This window comes from Rhinatrema bivittatum, chromosome 1, assembly GCF_901001135.1.
Source record: "Rhinatrema bivittatum chromosome 1, aRhiBiv1.1, whole genome shotgun sequence".
NCBI lineage: Eukaryota > Metazoa > Chordata > Amphibia > Gymnophiona > Rhinatrematidae > Rhinatrema > Rhinatrema bivittatum.
This window is the reverse complement of record NC_042615.1, coordinates 125,868,430-125,888,354: the sequence shown is the minus strand read 5'-3', so window position 1 is coordinate 125,888,354 and position 19,925 is coordinate 125,868,430. Positions and strand designations below refer to the sequence as shown.

General features: G+C 49.2%; 1 protein-coding gene across 1 annotated transcript in view; it reads left to right on the top strand.

The window, feature by feature from the left end:
• The window catches only part of PCM1 (pericentriolar material 1), a 1,078,029-nt gene that overhangs the window by 202,806 nt on the left and 855,298 nt on the right, over positions 1-19,925 (top strand). The window contains 1 exon segment of the mRNA XM_029604912.1: positions 17,825-18,038. Within this exon segment, the coding sequence (XP_029460772.1) occupies positions 17,825-18,038 (214 nt within the window).

The window sequence follows — 19,925 nt, the reverse complement described above, 5'->3', positions numbered from 1 at the left end:
TCGCCAAGCACCCAGATGTTTCTCGCTTCCTGAAAGGAGTCAAGCATATCCGTCCACCACTGAAGTGGCCTGCTTATGGAACCTCAACCTCGTTTTGGAGTTCCTCGCGGGATCCACCTTCAGACCCCTTCGGGGCCTGTCTCTCCGTTCTCTAACCTGAAGATGGTGTTCTTGCTGGCTGTATGTTCAGCACGCCGCATCTCAGAGCTACAAGCACTGTCCTGCCGGGATCCATTTCTCAGGATCACTCCTGAGGCTATCCATCTTCGCACGGTCCCCTCCTACCTAAAGTGGTTTCACAGTTTCATCTTAACCAAACCATATCCTTGCCTTCCACGGCGGGTTTGAAGAAATCTGAAGAAGGGCGTTTATTACGCCATCTCGACATTGGCAGATTGCTGCCCAGATATCTGGAAGTGACACAAGAAGTACGAAAGACGGACCATCTGTTCGTCCTGCATAGCGGAAAGAAACAAGGTGAAGCGGCCTCGCGGCCCACCATCGCCCGCTGGATTAAAGAAGTTATCCGAGCAGCTTACGTAGAGGCTGGGAAATCTCCGCCGCTACAAGTCAAGGCTCATTCTACCAGAGCACAAGCGGCATCTTGGGCAGAATCCAGGATGCTGTCGCCTGCGGAAATCTGTAAAGCAGCGACGTGGTCCTCCCTCCATACCTTCTCCAGGTTCTACCGTCTGGATGTCCAGGCCAGGGAGGACACAGCATTTGCGAGGGTGGTCCTACATGGTCCTCAGGCAGCCTCCCACCCAGGCTGGGATTAAAGCTTTTGTACATCCCATTTGTTCTGAGTCCATCTGGCTACACGCCAGGAAATGTTGAGATTACTTACCTGATAATCTCCTTTGCCTTAGTGTAGACAGATGGACTCAGCATCCCGCCCAGCTGCCTGTGTACATGGGTTTCACCGATTCAAGGTAAGCCATGTCATCTGTTTCCATATGAGCGTACACTCTACCAGGTGTCAATGCCTTCCGGTTGTGAATGCTGGCGGTCTCCAGCTACTATCAATCGGTCAGGGGAATCCTGTTTCACTATTTCACTGAGCGTCAGTACACACATCCATAACAGCTTTTGCAAGGAAGATTACTAAGTTGCTACGCTTCCTGTGGGGGTATATATAACCGTGCTGACGTCAGATCCGTCTCCAACTGCTAGCACGAGCATACTATACCCATTTCTTCTGAGTCCATCTGTCTACACTAAGGAAAAGGAGATTATCAGGTAAGTAATCTCAACATTGTTATACTCTAGACTGAAGGGAGACCCCTTTGGCTCGAGGGATCATGGCATGCTGGGAATGCTCTGTGGGCTCAGTGTGCCAGTCAAAAGTTTCAAGAAACTTTGACAAAGTTTTCCGTGATAGGGCTCCGTCCAGTGACATCACTCATATGTGAGGACTACATCCTGCTGTCCTGGGATAACACATATTACAAGGTAAGCAATTTTGCTGTTTAGTCCTTAGACTAGTGTTGGTACATTCTTTGCTGAGCTCAGTGTTTCCTGTTGGCTGAGTATTGAAATGGTGTTATTAATCTTCTCACAGGAGAAGCAGGATGGAACTCCTCACATATGGGTGACATCATAGGATGGAGCCCAATCACGGAAATCTTCTCTCAAAGTTTCGAGAACTTTGACTGGCCCCTACTGGGCATGCCCAGCATGGTACTAACCCTGTAGCCAGCAGGGGTCCCCCTTCAGTTTTTTTTTCCGCACAGCAGTAGCCTTGTGGTTTAGGAGCTCTGAAGAGATTCCTGACAGGAATTTTCCTCACGGAATTATTTAAAGTTAAATTTCCCCACAGGGGTCTTCTAACTTTTCTTTGACCGCGGTATTCCGGTAAGTTTTTATCTGTTTTCCGTCGATTACCGTCTAGTTTGGCCCTTGCGGCCTACTGGCCGTCGACTGCACTGAGGCTCGATTTTTTTTTTTCAATGGCCATGGCGTTGGGGTTTCGTCGGTGCCCGGACTGTACTTGCACCATGTCTATATCAGACTCCCATGGAGTCTGTGTAATGTGTTTATGCCGTGAACATGATGTCCTGACTTGCACCAAATGTGCCCTCATGACACCAAAAGGTCGCAAAGCCAGAATGAAGAAGATGGGACTCCTCTTCTGTGCTCACACCCCGCCGCCGTCCATCGCATCGACATCATCTGAACCGGCACTGTCGACTTCGCTCCAGCATCGACCACCGACCGCCATCGACGCTTTCACGGCCATTGACACCTGCTTCTCCCCCTCAGGATCGAGGGGATCGCAGGGAGAAACATAGTCATTGACATCGCACGTCTCGGACCGTCGAGGGAGCAAAGTCATCGACCTCGCCACCGTCCGAGCCACTGTCGAAGAAGCCCCATCCAGGAAAGGCTCTGACCATTCCTGCGACCGGGTCATCGAGGCCACCCTCACCCGATCGGGGTTTGGGAGTCTCGATTCCGCCTGTAAAGGTGGTCCCTCCGACTGTGCCTCTGCCTCCCTCTTCCATCACGGAGCCGGGGCTGCTTTCTCCAGGTCTCCTGGAAGAATTGGACTGGCTGGTCCAGGAGGCCATCGACAAGGCGATGCAATGGCTCCAGGTTCCTTCGACACTGGCACCGAGAGTGGAACCGGTCACCGACCCGATTCCACCAGCGCTGGCACCGCTGCTATCTCGGATGGAGGCGCTCATGACCGCCCTTCCACCGGTGATTCCCGGGTCTCCGATGGCTCCGGTGCGCTCCCCGTTGACAGCTTCATCGGGAGGAGAAACATCGTTCCGCATTCCTCCTTCGGGGGTATTGCCTCAGCCATCGATGCCATGTCGCCCCTCGCCACCGATTCATTCATCGGGGGCGACACGCACATTGGTGCCTTCGATGCTGGCACAGATACCTTCCAGGGCGTCCACGGTGCCCCTGGTGATTCCTTCGATTTTCTCGGAGCCTCAGCCGGGCCCTTCGGGTATCCAACCCCCTTCTTGTCCTATAGGTCAGCCAGCTGATCCTTAGGACACCTGGGGAGATGATACTTCCACAGACACCGATGATTTACCTTCACCTTCCTCTCCTACTGAAAGTAGAAAGCGTTCTCCTCCAGAGGGCCTTTCTTTCATTAATTTTGTGAAAGAAATGTCTGACTTGGTCCCATTTCAGCTTCAAACGGAGCAGGATGATAGGCACAGATGATGGAGCATCTCCAATTCCTGGATGCCCCTAAAGTGATCACTTTTATTCCCATTCATCAAGTTCTTCTTGACCTCCTAAAAAAGAACTGGGAAAACCCTGGATCCATTGCTCCAGTACACAGAAAGGCTGACACTACCTATTTAGTGCAGTCAGCCCCTGGCTTTCAAAAATCTCAGCTCGACCACCACTCGGTTGTGGTAGAATCGGCTCAAAAGAAAGCAAAAAGGATGAAACCACACTCCTCTACCCTTCCGGTCAAGGAACACAAGTTCCTAGACAATATTGGTCGATGAGTGTTCCAAGGGGCCATGCTCATCTCCAGAATTGCTTCTTACCAGCTGTACATGACCCAAAACAGGGTCATTTTCAAGCAGATACAGGACTTCTCTGAAACCATGCCTGACCAATTCCAAGAACAGCTTCAAATCCTTGTCAACAAGGGGTTTGAGGCAGGAAAGCATGAGATAAGAACAGCTTACGATATCTTCGACACCTCTACTAGAGTGTCTGCAACTGCCATTTCGGCAAGGTGCTGGGCCTGGCTCAAATCTTCTGACCTTCACCCTGAAGTACAAGACAGGCTGTCTGACCTGCCCTGTGTAGGAGACAATCTGTTCGGTGAACAGATTCAGCAAATAGTGGCTGAATTAAAGGACCATCATGAGACCCTCAAACAGCTCTCAATGATACCTTCTGACTTCCACTCTAGACAACCCTTCAGGAAGGACTCTAAGAAGTCATTCTTCCACCCAAGGAAGTACTATTCTCCACCACCAAGGTCCCGAACTATGAGGCCTTATCAAAAACCTCAGCCTCGCCAGGCCCGGAAGCAAAAGCCACAAGCAGCTCCCCAGCCGGGGCCTGCTTCAGGTTTTTGACTTTCCCTTAGAGAGCAGCAGCCTGATTCCTCTGCCAAGCAAACCAGTGGGAGGTCGATTGAGCCGCTTTCACGGCATGTGGCAATCAATCACAACCGACCAATGGGTTTTAGCAATCATTCTCAGGGTTACCACCTAAACTTTCTTGCTCTTCCACCAGACTCACCACCTCTGCAAGCGTGGAGAGTACCCGACCACTCTGTCCTTCTGGAGCAGGAGGTTTCCCTACTTCTCCAGTTAAGAGCAATAGAACCCGTACCACTTTCACAGCAAGGCCTAGGGTTCTATTCCCGGTACTTTTTGATCCCCAAAAAATCCGGGGGCTTCGTCCAATTCTGGACCTACGTGCCCTCAACAAGTACCTCCAGCGGAAAAAGTTCAAGATGGTAACCTTGGGCTCGCTTCTGCAAAGAGGAGACTGGCTCTGCTCTCTGGACCTCCAGGACGCATACACCCACATTGCGATATCTCCAGCTCATCGCACGTACCTCAGGTTTTTAGTAGGCCCAAAGCACTATCAATACAGAGTGCTTCCATTCGGCCTAGCATCGGCACCACGAGTCTTTACCAAATGTCTCTTAGTTGTCGCAGCTTTCCTCAGGAAAGAAGGTGTTCATGTACACCCCTATCTGGACGACTGGATAATCAGGGCCCCAACCCAGCAAGCCACTCTGTCGTCCCTGGATTTGACCCTACACACTCTAATTTCTCTAGGATTTCTCGTCAATTACGACAAATCCTATTTAGTCCCATCTCAAACCTTGTCGTTCATTGGGGCAGACTTGGATACCTTGCAGGCAAAAGCCTTTCTACCTCAACCACGAGCGCTAACCCTCGTGTCTCTCGATCACCAGTTGCAGTCTCAGTGTACAGCAAACAGCTCGGCAATTCCTTGTCCTTCTCGGACACATGGCGTCCTCAGTCCATGTCACACCAATGGCCCGCCTGGCCATGAGGCTCATGCATTGGGACTGTAAGGTCACAATGGATTCAAGCTACTCAGCCTCTGTCAACCATTGCCCACATCACCGACTCACTCCATCTGTCTCTCGCCTGGTGGAAAGATCAGAACAATCTCCTCCAGGGACTGCCCTTTCAACTACCAGATCCTCAACTCATTCTCACCACCGACTCTTCCAATCTTGGGTGGGGAGCCCATGTGAACGATCTGCAAACACAAGGATCTTGATCTCCAGAGGAAGCCAAACATCAGATAAATTTCCTGGAGCTTCAAGCAATCAGATATGCTCTTAGAACTTTTCAGGATTGCCTATCAAATCACGTCATCCTGATTCAGACTGACAACCAGGTGGCCATGTGGTGCATCAACAAGCAAGGAGGCACAGGCTCCTTCCTTCTGTGTCAGGAAGCTGCGCAGATTTGGGCGGAAGCGCTCTCCCGCTCGATGTACCTCAGAGCCACCTACTTGCCGGGAGTGCACAATATCTTGGCAGACAAACTGAGTCGTGTCTTCCAACCACATGAGTGGTCTCTCAACCCCTCGGTAGCAACCTGTCTCTTCCAGCAATGGGGTTATCCCCAAATAGACCTCTTTGCGTCCCCTCAGAACCATAAAGTGGACAATTACTGCTCCCTCATTCAAAGCGAGCGCTCTCAGCCCAGAGATGCATTCCCCCTCTCGTGGACATCCGGTCTGCTCTATGCATTCCCTCCACTTCCACTTCTCTCGAAGACTCTCGTGAAGCTCCGTCAGGACACGGGAACCATGATCCTGATAGCACCTCACTGGCCACGCCAAGTGTGGTTTCCCATACTCCAGGATCTCTCCATCCGCAGGCACATTCCCTTGGGAATGCACCCGCTTCTGATCACTCAGAATGACGGATATCTACGCCATCCCAATCTTCAGGCCTTGTCCCTGACGGCATGGATGTTGAAAGGTTAATCCTTCAACCACTTAACCTTTCAGATTCAGTTTCTCGTGTCCTGATTGCTTCACGGAAGCCTTCCACAAGAAAGTCTTATTCCTATAAATGGAAAAGGTATACCTCATGGTGTTCTTCACAGTCCCTTGATCCCTTTTCCTGTCCAATCCAAGGTTTTTGGATTATCTCTGGCATTTATCGGAATCAGGTCTAAAGACCTCTTCCATCAGAATGCATGTCAGTGCGGTAGCCGCCTTCCATAAAGGTGTCGGGGATGTCCCTATATCGGTACAACCCCTCGTAACACGTTTTCTTAAAGGCTTGCTCCATATCAAGCCACCTTTAAGTCCTCCGGCCCCTTAATCTGGTTCTCGGGCAGCTCATGAAACCACCATTCGAACCTCTTCACTCCTGTGAGCTAAAATATCTCACATGGAAAGTGATTTTCCTTTTGGCTATCACTTCAGCTCGCAGGGTTAGTGAGTTTACAGGCCCTAGTTACCTATCTGCCTTACACTAAACTCCAAATATGAATGGATCCACAAATATCAGGAAATAAATGACATCAACAATTTATAAATGATTCCTGAAATAGAAGAGCGGTGGGAAGCTCATGGAGACCTCATATATTAAATGCCCAAAAGTTAGGCTAATGAGAGCTTATAATGGCGTAAGCTTGTCTTTATTTATAATCATCGGTCTCGATGAGCACATTTGAGAGGGCGCCATATAAAGTATAGCTGCCCCAATTATGCACTTAGAGTCAATTGTACTATGATATTGTACTTAACTTGCGAATTTTAATCTCCAGCATCGAGGTCCAAATGCTACTGAAGTTGATGGTAAAAGTGGAAGAAACCGACTTTAATCCGACACGCCGTGTTTCGGAGGAAACCTCCTTCCTCAGGGGGTCGGGTGCCACTGTTACCTGCTTTTGTCACAGACCGGAGATGCTTGCCACTGTTAAGAATAAAATAGATACAAGAGAACAAGTGCATGATGAAAAACCCACCGCAAGGAGAAGATGGCAGTGACAATGGAAAGAACACTTACTATATGTGAAGCGTTGACTCAGTTTGTCGCGCCCGAAGGCGTCTCTATATGATTCTGCAGGTAAAACAATGCATAATCAAGTACTGAAACCTTACGTTAGGTGTTTTGAACCCGGAAACCTTGCACATATATATATTACCCTCGTCGCGATGCTGGAGTCGCTCGCTGGACCGTGTGTATACTATCGGCAGCGAGAGACGTCTGAACGCTAACCTTTAAAGACAAAAAAGGCGCCAAAGGTATGGGTGTGTCCAAATAGGGGCACATACGTCACAGTCGAGGCCATTTTGGAACAAGGGCTGTCCATAAAAGGGAAGTGACGATATCGGCAGCCATTTTGAAAAAAATTTAAATTAAGGGATTCCCCCTAACGCGACTATCCATGAAAGGGAAATGACGTAAAAAGAGGCCATCTTGAAAACAGTTGACCGAAAATATACCCCAACCTATCCTTGTATGGATGATGAAAGGGATTTGACGACATCGGCAGCCATATTGAAAGAATTTTTATATGGGGGAATCCCCATAGCGCGACTGTCCATAAAAGGGAAATGACGTAGGAGGGAGCCATCTTGGAAACAGTTTGCCGGGGATATACCCAAACCTATCCTTATATGGATAATGTCGTCACTGTCCGCCATTTCTAAAGGGGGGGGGGGGGGGGAACACAAAGAAAGGCAATCAATATAGGCAAAGGCTAAATAAGAGTGTACCACTCTATTTTCTCGTTGAGGCCCTGCGGTTCCACAGATTGTAAACGATAGATCCATTGGTGTTCCTTCAAATTCAACGTGGAGAGTCTGTCTCCCCCCCTCCATGATTGTGTGATTTGTTCAATAATCAGCCACTGGAATTGTTCAAATTTATGTTGATGGGTGACACAATGTTGTACCATGGGGGCCTTGACGTCTAAGTTCTTGATGCGGCTACGGTGTTCAATTAGCCGGACTTTAATTTTACGTGTAGTTCTACCCACGTACATTTTTTGGCAAGGGCAAATGAGTCCATATACCACAAAATCAGAGTTGCAGTGGACGGCTTGTCGCCGTGTAATTCGAATCTGGGTATTAGGGTCTTGCCATTCAACACCAGTGATGGCTAGGGTACAAAAACTGCAATTTCCGCACTGTGTCTGACCCAGACACAGTGCGGAAATTGCAGTTTTTGAACACCGTAGCCGCATCAAGAACTTAGACGTCAAGGTCCCCATGGTACAACATTGTGTCACCCATCAACATAAATTTGCCATTCAACACCAGTGATGGCTAGGGTACAAAAACTGCAATTTCCGCACTGTGTCTGACCCAGACACAGTGCGGAAATTGCAGTTTTTGTACCCTAGCCATCACTGGTGTTGAATGGCAAGACCCTAATACCCAGATTCGAATTACACGGCGACAAGCTGTCCACTGCAACTCTGATTTTGTGGTATATGGACTCATTTGCCCTTGCCAAAAAATTTACGTGGGTAGAACTACACGTAAAATTAAAGTCCGGCTAATTGAACACCGTAGCCGCATCAAGAACTTAGACGTCAAGGCCCCCATGGTACAACATTGTGTCACCCATCAACATAAATTTGAACAATTCCAGTGGCTGATTATTGAACAAATCACACAATCATGGAGGGGGGGAGACAGACTCTCCACGTTGAATTTGAAGGAACACCAATGGATCTATCGTTTACAATCTGTGGAACCGCAGGGCCTCAACGAGAAAATAGAGTGGTACACTCTTATTTAGCCTTTGCCTATATTGATTGCCTTTCTTTGTGTTCCCCCTCCTCCCCCCCTTTAGAAATGGCGGACAGTGACGACATTATCCATATAAGGATAGGTTTGGGTATATCCCCGGCAAACTGTTTCCAAGATGGCTCCCTCCTACGTCATTTCCCTTTTATGGACAGTCGCGCTATGGGGATTCCCCCATATAAAAATTCTTTCAATATGGCTGCCGATGTCGTCAAATCCCTTTCATCATCCATACAAGGATAGGTTGGGGTATATTTTCGGTCAACTGTTTTCAAGATGGCCTCTTTTTACGTCATTTCCCTTTCATGGATAGTCGCGTTAGGGGGAATCCCTTAATTTAAATTTTTTCAAAATGGCTGCCGATATCGTCACTTCCCTTTTATGGACAGCCCTTGTTCCAAAATGGCCTCGACTGTGACGTATGTGCCCCTATTTGGACACACCCATACCTTTGGCGCCTTTTTTGTCTTTAAAGGTTAGCGTTCAGACGTCTCTCGCTGCCGATAGTATACACACGGTCCAGCGAGCGACTCCAGCATCGCGACGAGGTAATATATATATGTGCAAGGTTTCCGGGTTCAAAACACCTAACGTAAGGTTTCAGTACTTGATTATGCATTGTTTTACCTGCAGAATCATATAGAGACGCCTTCGGGCGCGACAAACTGAGTCAACGCTTCACATATAGTAAGTGTTCTTTCCATTGTCACTGCCATCTTCTCCTTGCGGTGGGTTTTTCATCATGCACTTGTTCTCTTGTATCTATTTTATTCTTAACAGTGGCAAGCATCTCCGGTCTGTGACAAAAGCAGGTAACAGTGGCACCCGACCCCCTGAGGAAGGAGGTTTCCTCCGAAACACGGCGTGTCGGATTAAAGTCGGTTTCTTCCACTTTTACCATCAACTTCAGTAGCATTTGGACCTCGATGCCGGAGATTAAAATTCGCAAGTTAAGTACAATATCATAGTACAATTGACTCTAAGTGCATAATTGGGGCAGCTATACTTTATATGGCGCCCTCTCAAATGTGCTCATCGAGACCGATGATTATAAATAAAGACAAGCTTACGCCATTATAAGCTCTCATTAGCCTAACTTTTGGGCATTTAATATATGAGGTCTCCATGAGCTTCCCACCGCTCTTCTATTTCAGGAATCATTTACACTAAACTCCTGCAGGACTGGGCGGTACTCCGCACTCACCCTAAGTTTTTGCCTAAGGTAGTTTCGGAGTTTCACATTAGTCAATCCATCAAACTACCTATCTTCTTTCCCAGGCCCCACTCCAACCCAGGGGAACAGGCTCTGCATACCCTTGACTGTAAAAGGGCTCTAGCTTTCTACCTAGACCACAGGAAAAGCACTCAGTTATTCGTCCCTTTCCATCCCAACAAATTAGGGCAACCTGTGGGTAAGCAGACTCTCTCCTCCTGGTTGGCGGACTGCCTATCTTTTTGCTATCAGCAAGCAGGCATTCCTTTTCAAGACTGTATTAAAGCACACTCTGTGAGGGCTATGGCGACTTCAGTAGCACACCTACGATCGGTGCCGCTTCCTGACATTTGCAGGGTTGCCACCTGGAGTTCTCTCCATACCTTCGCAGCTCACTATTGCTTGGACAAAGCCGGAAGACAAGATTCCATCTTCGTCCAGTCTGTCCTGCGCAACCTGTTTCCATCGTGACGTACCAACACCCTTCGGCCTACCCGGTGGGGATCAGGATGCCTTCTACCAAATTCCACCCCAGTTGTTGTGCCTGTTGCACGCTGTTGGGTACATTTGGTGCATGCTCGGCCATCCTCAGCTCGGTACTCACCCATATGTGAGGAGTACCATCCTGCTTGTCCTGTGAGAAAGCAAATGTTGCTTACCTGTAACAGGTGTTCTCACAGGACAGCAGGATGTTAGTCCTCACAAAACCCGCCCGCTGCCCTGCGGTGTTGGGTTCGTAATGTTTTGTTTTATTTTTCGGCACTACTTGTAGCTTTCAAATAAGACTGAAGGGGGACCCCTGCTGGCTGCAGGGTTAGTGCCATGCTGGGCATGCCCAGTAGGGGCCAGTCAAAGTTCTGGAAACTTTGACAAAAGTGTTCGTGATTGGGCTCCATCCTGTGATGTCACCCATATGTGAGGACTAACGTCCTGCTGTCCTGTGAGAACACCTGTTACAGGTAAGCAACATTTGCTATACTTTTGCTAGTCTATCCACAGTTGACTTTTGAAGAGAATACTGGCAGGCTGATGTCACTGTATGAGTGTATATATATTATGTCAGCTTTACTCCATCTCTATCTGCTGGTAGAGGTGCATTACCCACTGGTTCTGAATTTATCTGTCTGGTCTAAAGAAAAGGAAATTATCAGGTAAGTAGTAACTTCTCAATGCTGATTGGGTCTTATTTTATCTAGAAAAATGTTTATATGGAGGTGTAGCAGGATGTTTCGGGGTGGTTTAAACTTAGCTGGATAACTTACTTGAATTACTGCAATATTGCCTGAATATCTCTAGGTAAATTATCCAAGTAATTTTAGGACTGCCTCATGGCATAAATAAAGTTAATTTGGGTAAATTTACTCGGATAACTTTTGGGTTTTATCTAAGTATATTTTATTGGCATGGTTGCGTTGCTGAATATCTAGTTCATTACCCAGGTAAATGTATCCAGGTAAGTTACCCAGACTGCCTGTGGCTAAATATTGACTTTCTAGTTCCTGTACGTACCCGGATCAGTCCAGATAGTGGGTTGAGCCTCCTTTCCAGCAGGTGGAGACAGACTAAAACTTGCAGGATGCCCTATATCAGGACAGAGCCTATCCTCTCACCCTTCAGTATTTGTCTGTCTCCAGCAGGTGCAGCATCTCCCCTTCGGTTCTCTGCTGTAGGCTAGTCAGCCTCTTCTTTCTCTTTAGGCTCAAGCAAGTGCTTCTTTTGGTTCTTGTTTAAAAAAAAAAAAAAAAAAAAAAAAAAAAGGATCTCTGAAGGAAATTTCTGCCTTCTTTAGTGCTTTTCTGTTTTTTGTGTGGGCGACGTCCGCCTCTCAGCTCTTGCCCGGCTCAGGGTGGCTTGTCCCCTTTTGCAGGAGGGGGTTCCCTGCATAGTCCTGAGTCCGTGGACGCTTCCAGGTGTGGGGACCGATGCTCTCTGGGCCTCGTTCCCCCTCTGGCTGCCGAGAGGGTTTTGAACTCGCTGTTGCGCTCAGTAAAAAAAAAAAAAAAAAAAAAAAAAGGGAGTTAAAAGGTGTTAAACTTTCATTAAGTTGCAGGTACTCTCAGCTACCTCTAACTATTTGCAGCAGTTGACCAGCTTTTTAATTTTTTTCTGGTCAGAGTAGGGCTAGAACCGGCAGTCAGAGAAGCAGAAGGCAGCAGGTTTCCCACCTGCTCTCTCCTGCTGTGCAGGCTGTCAATCAAGCTTTTTTTCAACTTTTTTTTCTTCAGCCGAGGTTTAGCTATGTCCCAGCTGACAGCCTGTCTTTTTTGTGGGCTGTTCTCTTCGCGTTTTTCGTGGCAGGGCCTCTGCATAGCTTGCCTGCCGGGTGGGGAAGGTCCCTCCTCGGCAGGACAAGCAAATTTAGCCCGGGGCTCCACTCCTCTTGGCATGGTTAGGCTTTTCCCGGTTCGGCAGAGCCCGGGAACGGCCGCCATCTTGGATTTTTCATCGGGGCCGATTTCAGTGCTCCCTGGGGCTGGGGGGCCGGATTTTTTTGATTTAACCCCCGATTTGGCCCCCGCGGGTCCCCAGGAAGGGGGGTCCTGACCTTCCCTCGCCCCCCCCCCCTCCCCGGCAAATCCAAGGTCTCTTTTTCCGCGGATTTCGTCGTCCTCATGCACAAATCTTATCTAGCTAGCCTGCATGAGCTGGATAAAAGCCCCCCCCCCCGCCAAAAATCCCTCGTTCAGCGCCATTGACCACTGGACCGGCCGCGGAGCCTCAGGGACCAGTTCGGTTGCGGATGGTCCCGGGGGTGCCCCCCCTCCCTCCCCTGGTGTCTCCCGGGTCCTCTGATCCTGCTATTTCCTCTGATTCGGCGGATGCCCCACCTCTAGAGGGGGATGACCCCAGAGCCCTTCGTCTTTTTCGTAAGGAGGAGTTAGAGCTCCTCCTCCCTTTTGTTTTGGAGGAGCTGGGTCTGGAAAGTCCCTCCGTGGATAATCTCATGGCCTCACTCCCTAAGGATATGAACCCGGTTTTGGGAGGGCTCCGGGCTCCAGCCTCGGCCTTTCCCTTCCACTCCATGCTTAAGCTCCTTATCCTGTGGGAATGGGAGGCTCCTGAGGGTGCGCTCCGGGTGGGGCGTGTGATGGATAAGCTCTATCCCCTCCCGGAAGAGGGCTTGGAGCTGTTGCGATATCGGTCGGTGGATTCTTATGTTTCTGCAGTGGCAAAGCACACCACGATTCCGGTGGAAGGTTCCACGGCCTTGAAGGATTCACAAGATCGTAAGCTGGAGGCTCACCTGAAGTGCATCTTCGACGTCCTAGCCCTCGGGGTTTGGGCGTCTTGCTGTAGCAGTCTCATGATGCGGGCGGGCCTCCAGTGGGTCCAACAGTTACTCTGCGCCCGGGAGCTTCTGCCAGGTGAGGCAGAACAAGCCGAACGTCTGGAGGCGGTAATCGCTTACGTGTCAGGCGCCCTCTACGATTTGGTCCGTGTGCAGGCGAAGGCGATGGTTTCGGCAGTGGCTGCCCGGAGGCTCCTTTGGCTACGCCACTGGTCGGCTGATCAGTCCTCGAAGACCCGGCTGGGCACACTTCCCTTCAAAGGTAAGATGCTCTTTGGCGAGGACCTCGACAAGCTTATGGACTCCTTGGCTGACAACAAGGTCCATAAGCTTCTAGAGGAACGCCCTAAGTCTTCTCGGTCCTTCGCGACCTCTCGCTTTCGCTTCAGGGGTCAGTGTCGCTCCGCCTCTCGCAGGCGGGGCGGTGCTGCGAGGGGTCTTCTCGTGTGCAGTCCTGGTCGCAGTCCTTTCGTGGCAGGCGACGCTTTCCGCGAGGGCCAGCCCGTGCGTACCACCGCTAAACCTGCCACGCAATGAAGTTCAGCCGACCCATTCCTCTGTTCCTTACCTCGGCGGATGCCTCTCCCTGTTTTTCGAGGAATGGGTCAAAATCACGTCGGATCAGTGGGTCCTTGACATTATCAGAGACGGGTACGCTTTCGTCCTAGTCAGGGAACTTCCAGATCTCTTTCTGTTCTCACCTTGCGGCCGGGCCAAGAGGGACGCGGTGTTCCAGACTCTCTCCAAGCTTCTGGATCTGGGGGCGGTGGTCCCAGTCCCAAAAGGGGAAATTGGCGCCGGCCAGTATTCTATTTACTTCACCGTGCCCAAAAAGGACGGGTCCTTCCGCCCAATCCTGGACCTCAAGAGGGTCAGTCGGGCCCTCAAGATCCCCCACTTCCGCATGGAAACCCTGCGGGCAGTCATTGCGGCGGTCCATCCCGGAGGAGTTCCTTTTCTTCCCTCGATCTCGCAGAAGCATATTTTCATATTCCCATCCACCGCGACTACCAGAAGTATCTCCGAGTTCCACATTCTCAACCAGGACTTCCAGTTTTGAGCTCTTCCCCTTCGGCCTCGCGACCACTCCTCGCACCTTCACGAAGGTCATGGTAGTAGTGGCAGTGGCCTTGTGCCGGGAGGGGATTCTCGTCCATCCCTATCTGGACGATTGGCTCATCAGGGCCAAGTCGGAGAACCTCTTGCCGGCGGGCGGTGGTGGATTGTGTCTCAGAGCTCCTTGCCTCTCTCGGGTGGATAATGAACTTTTCCAAGAGCAAGTTTCAGCCCTCTCAGGAGTTGGAATTTCTGGGAGCACACTTCGACACTCGAGTAGGCAAGGTATTCTTACCTCCAGCGCGAGCCCTCAAGCCTGATCGATCAGGTCCAGATCTGATTGCGCTATCTTCTCAGACAGCCTGGGATTATCTCCAAGTTCCTGGGCTCCATGGCTTCTACCATCGATCTGGTCCCCTGGGCCTTTGCTCATATGCGTCCGTTACAGAAAGCTTTGCTGTCTCGTTGGCAACCAGTGTCTGAGCAGTTCCACTTAGTCCTTCCGTTTCTTGGAGTCTACTACCGACGAATTACAGTGGTGGCTGTCTCTTCCCTCATCTCCTGCAAGGGATGCCTCTTTCAAGCTCCACAGTGGATGCTAGTAACCACGGACACCTGCCTGTTGGGCTGGGGTGCGGTCTGCCTTTCTCAGTCCACCCAGGGGATCATGGTCCCAGACTCAGTCGTGCTGGCACATCAATCGACTGGAAACTTTGGCGGTCCGCCTGGCCCTTCAGGAGTTCCTTTCCCTGATCCGTGGCAAGGCGGTACGAGTCCTGTCCGACAACTCCACCACAGTCGCCTACATCAATCGCCAAGGGGGCACTCGCAGTGCCCTGGTAGCCTTAGAAGCCAGCCGCCTCTTTCGCCTGGGCGGAGCGTCACCTACAGTGCCTTGCAGCCTCTCACATCGCCGGAAAAGGACAATGTTCAAGCCGACTTCTTCAGCCGGCAGTCGCTCGATCTCCGAGAGAGTGGGAGCTCTCGGACGCTGCCATGGCTTTGATAGTGGACAGGTGGGGTCCTCCTCACCTCGACCTCATGGCGACTCTGCGCAATGCAAAGGCCAATCTGTTCTTCAGCCGCTGGAGGGAGCACGGCGCAGAGGGCGTGGATGCTCTGGCTCTCCCTTGGCCAGCGGACGTCCTTCTGTACGTGTTTTCCCCCCGTGGCCTCTTGTAGGAAAAATTCTCAGGAGAATCTAACTCCACCGGGGTCCGGTGATTCTCGTCGCTACCCGAGTGACCGCGAAGGCCGTGGTTCGCGGGATCTCATCAATCTAGCGGTGGACGGGCCCTGCGCCTCAATCATCTCCCTCGTCTCCTCCGGCAGGGGCCTGTATTTTTCGACCAGGGCCGATCACTTCTGTCTAGCGGCCTGGCTTTTGAATGGCGGCGCTTGAGGCGCAAAGGTTATAGGGAGGAGGTCATCTCCACCCTGCTGCGAGCCCGGAAGCAGTCAACTTCTCTGGCCTATGTGCGCATCTGGAAGGTCTTTGAGTCCACATGTACGGAGGCGGGTGTCCCGGCGCGCTCCGCCTCGATCCCTTTGGTTCTTTCTTTTCTTCAGAAGGGTCCTCTCCTTCAGTCCTTACGTGTTCAAGTCTCTGCACTCGGCTCTCTCTTGGGTCGGGTGGGATGGTCATGCCTTAGCTGCTCACCCGGATGTGATTCGTTTCCTGAGTGGTGTTTAGACACCTCCGCCCCCCCTCCCGGGCCACGTGTCCATCTTGGAGTCTCAACCTGGTCCTTCGTAGGCTCTCTGTGCGGCCTCCCTTTGAGCTTCTTCGCCACGCTATGCTCAAGGATCTTACTCTTACGACTGTCTTTCTAGTCTCTATTTCCTCTGCTCGTCGTATTTCCCGAGCTTCAGGGCGCTGTCCTGGTCGGGAGTCCTTCTTGCATTTTTCTGATTCCGGGGTCTCTCTCAGGACGGTTCCTTCCTTCTTGCCTAAGGTTGTCCTCCGCCTTTCATGTCAAGCAGTCGGTAGAACTCCCCGTGTTCTCTCCGGAGGAGATTGCGGGTACGGCTGGGGGCGACCTCCGTCGGCTGGATGTCAAAGCGAGTCTTGCTTCGTTATTTTCAAGTCACCAATGACTTCCTCCCCGCGTATCGGACCATCTCTTCGTCCTTTGGAGTGGTCCCAACCGGGGTAAGCAGGCTTCTAAGACCACCATTGCGCGGTGGTTGAAAGAAGCCATTTCCTCGGCATATCTTTGTGAAGGTCGTCCGCTTCCTGAGGGTCTGAAAAGCCCATTCTCTCCGTTCTCAGGCTACTTCGTGGGCGGAGAGTCAGTCTGTCTCCCCGCAGGAGATTTGCAGGGCTGCCACTTGGATGTCTCTGCACACTTTGGCTCGGCACTACTGTCTGGATGTCCACGCCCCGGTGTTTGGTTCCTTTGGGCGGCAAGTGCTTTGAGCGGGACTGTCTCGGTCCCACCCCAGTTTTAGGGAAGCTTTGGTACATCCCACTGTCTGGACTGATCCGGGGTACGTACAGGAAAGGAAAATTAGTTCTTACCTGTTAATTTTCGTTCCTGTAGTACCACGGATCAGTCCAGATGCCCTTCCCTGTCTGTCTTCTGATCTCTCGAAGCTTGTTTCTTGCAGGTCTGCAGATTTTCATATTTTCCTTGGTGCAAAGATTACTGAGCATTTACAAACCGGAAGCCTTGGTGGTTATTTTATACCAAGTTTATGAAAGAGCGTATAGGTATACCATGCTTCTACATTATCTATGGTTGCTCCGTTGAGCTTTTTGGTTACTTGCTTGATCCTATTCTTGGGTTTATTGTTTAATATGCTTTGACATATGTTATACTGAAGGGTGAGAGGATAGGCTCTGTCCTGATATAGGGCATCCTGCAAGTTTTAAATCTGTCTCCACCTGCTGGAAAGGAGGCTCAACCCACTGACTGGACTGATGAGTGGTAGTACAGGAACGAAAATTAACAGGTAAGAACTAATTTTCCTTTAGTACAAATAATTTATTACTAGTGCTATGCTTATAAAATGTAAAGTAGAAGATATATTTGAATTATGCTCACATGATGCAACTTCATATAAACATTTCTGGTTAAAACACCCCTGGTTCCTAGTGTTGAAGATCTTTTTGATGCTTCAAGTCTGAACTTACTCAAACTTTACTCTAGACCTCAAAGTGAAATAAGATGGCTGAGGATTTACTAAATAAGCTTATATAAGATCATCTGAGACCAGGCTTGTAATTTTAATTTTTGTATAAAATCTCAGAACTTAGTGTTTTGAGTGCAGCAGAATATCTTGTGCACCTCTGAAGAGCAGATGGAGTTGAGTCTTTTTTTTTTTTTTTTTTTAAAAATCTTTGCTTTTGTGTTTGTCCATTTAGATGATCTTCATAGCATTTGTGCACCTTCCATAATTGATCAGGTTTTGCATCTGGTAACTTATCTTTTGATTGAGCATTATATGCTAAACTTTATCTAGCTTTATCATTTGATAACTTTGGTTAAACTAAATTGAATTGTCTTTTATAGGCTCGGCCTGTACCAGATAATAGAAGACAAGCAGAAACATTGTCGCTGACCAGGGAGGTATCCCAAAGCAGGAATTCATCCATGTCAGAAACTTTGTCTGAAGACAAAGCTCAGCTTTTCAGCAAAATGAAAGTGTTAGAGGAAAAGAAGGAAAAAATGGACAAATTGCTAGGTGAACTGCATACTCTTCATGACCATCATTTAAACAATTCAAGTGAGTAGGTGTAAAGAGTTTAAACAAGATCTATCTTTAAACAGTAATGCTATCCTAAAAATTACCTCTTACCCTGTATTTCCCAAAACCTTAGAAAGCAAACCAGGTGGGTGACTTAACATATGGAAAATATGCTAATTAAAAAAAAGCCACCTAATTGTTTTCTTTTTGAAAATTTAGCATAGACCCGAACTTGTGGAGGTTAATGTCGCTGATTTATTTGTATTTATTTGGCATTTTATATACCGACAACCGTTTGCACATCGTATCGGTTTACAGCTAACTTAGAACTAATAGGCAAGGGCCTTTACATGGAACGGTAACTATAGTTAACAGAGAAAACAAGAAACAATTACCAAATGTGGAAAAAATTAATTTACAAAAATTTACAAGAAATAATCAGAGAACAAAGTCACAAAGATTTCAGCTAACAATCATGTGGAGGGATTGGCGGATGGGTAGGGCTGTTGAAAAAGCCATGTTTTTAGTTTTTTTGAATTTAGGGGTGGATGTCTCTGTACACAGATCTGGAGGGGAGGGAGTTCCAAAGGGTGGGGCCGGCGAGGGAAAAGGCCCTCTTCATTGTGGAGATCAGTTTGTAGGGTTTAATAGAGGGAGTGTGGAGTGTTCCTTGAAGGGCAGGACGGGGTGGGTCTTGTGGAGGAGCGAGGAAGGAGAGGGGGGGGCAGAGCCACTGGAGGTTTTCATTAGAAATGCTCTTGTGGATGAGGGGATAGTGTTTTGAACAGGATACGTGATTGGTTTGGTAGCCAGTGGAGCTCGATGAAGGTTGGTGTAATGTGGTCTCTTATTCTAGTGTTAGAAGAGTACATGCTGCAGCGTTCTGTAGAAGTTGTAAGGTTTGGTGTGGTTGGAGGGAAGGCTGAGGAGGAGAGCATTACAGTAATCGATTTTGGAGAAATATGATAGATTGGAGTACTGTGCGAAAATCTGAGAAATGCAGAAGGGGTCTGAGTTTTTTGATAGTTTGTAGTTTGAAGTAGCAGTCACTTAAGAGAGATTTGATGTAGGGTTTGAAGGAGAGTTGGTTGTCAAGGAGAACACCCAGGTTGCGGGTGTGTGAGTGGAAGGTGGTGGAAGAGTGAGATGGGGGAACATGCGTAAGAGGGAGTTTCGAGGAAATAAGGAGTTCTGTTTTTTTAGGGTTGAGGGCAAGATGCATGTCAGTGAGGAGTTTGTTGATGGCGGTAAGGCATGAGTCCCAGTTTTGGAGAGCGGATTTGAGAGAGTCAGAGAAGGGGAAGAGAATTTGCACATCATCTGCGTAGATGAAGTGTTTGCCAAGGTTAGTTAGGAGGGTAGTGAGGGGAAGCATGTAAATGTGAATAAGGTTGAGGATAGAGAGGAGCCCTGGGGAACACCCTGATCCAAACTAATAGCAGTCAGATTCATTGTTATCAGAGAGGACTGTGAATTGGCGGTTTGTAGGTAAGATTTGAGCCAGGAGAGTGCAGTTCCAGTAATACCAATACTACTGAGGATATTGATAAGGATGGTGTGATTAACAGTGTCGAACGCTGCAGAGATGTCCAGCATAGCAAGAAGGTAAGAAGCACCAGTATCGGTTCCTTTGATTATGGTGTCAGTGAGGGAGAGCAGTAAGGTCTCAGTGCTCAGATGCTTTCGAAAACCAAATTGGTGTGGAGAGTAGAATGTTGTGTAGTTCAAGGTAGTCAGAGAGGCGAGCGTTAACAAGCTTTTCTAGGATTTTAGCGAGGAGGGCGAGATTGGAAATGGGTCTAAAATTGGAGAGGGAGGAGTGATCAAGATTAGGTTTCTTAAGGATGGGTTTAACTACCGCTTGCTTGAGAAAGTTGGGGACCCGTGCCCTGTTCTAGGGAGCAGTTGGATATGTCAGAAAGAGGT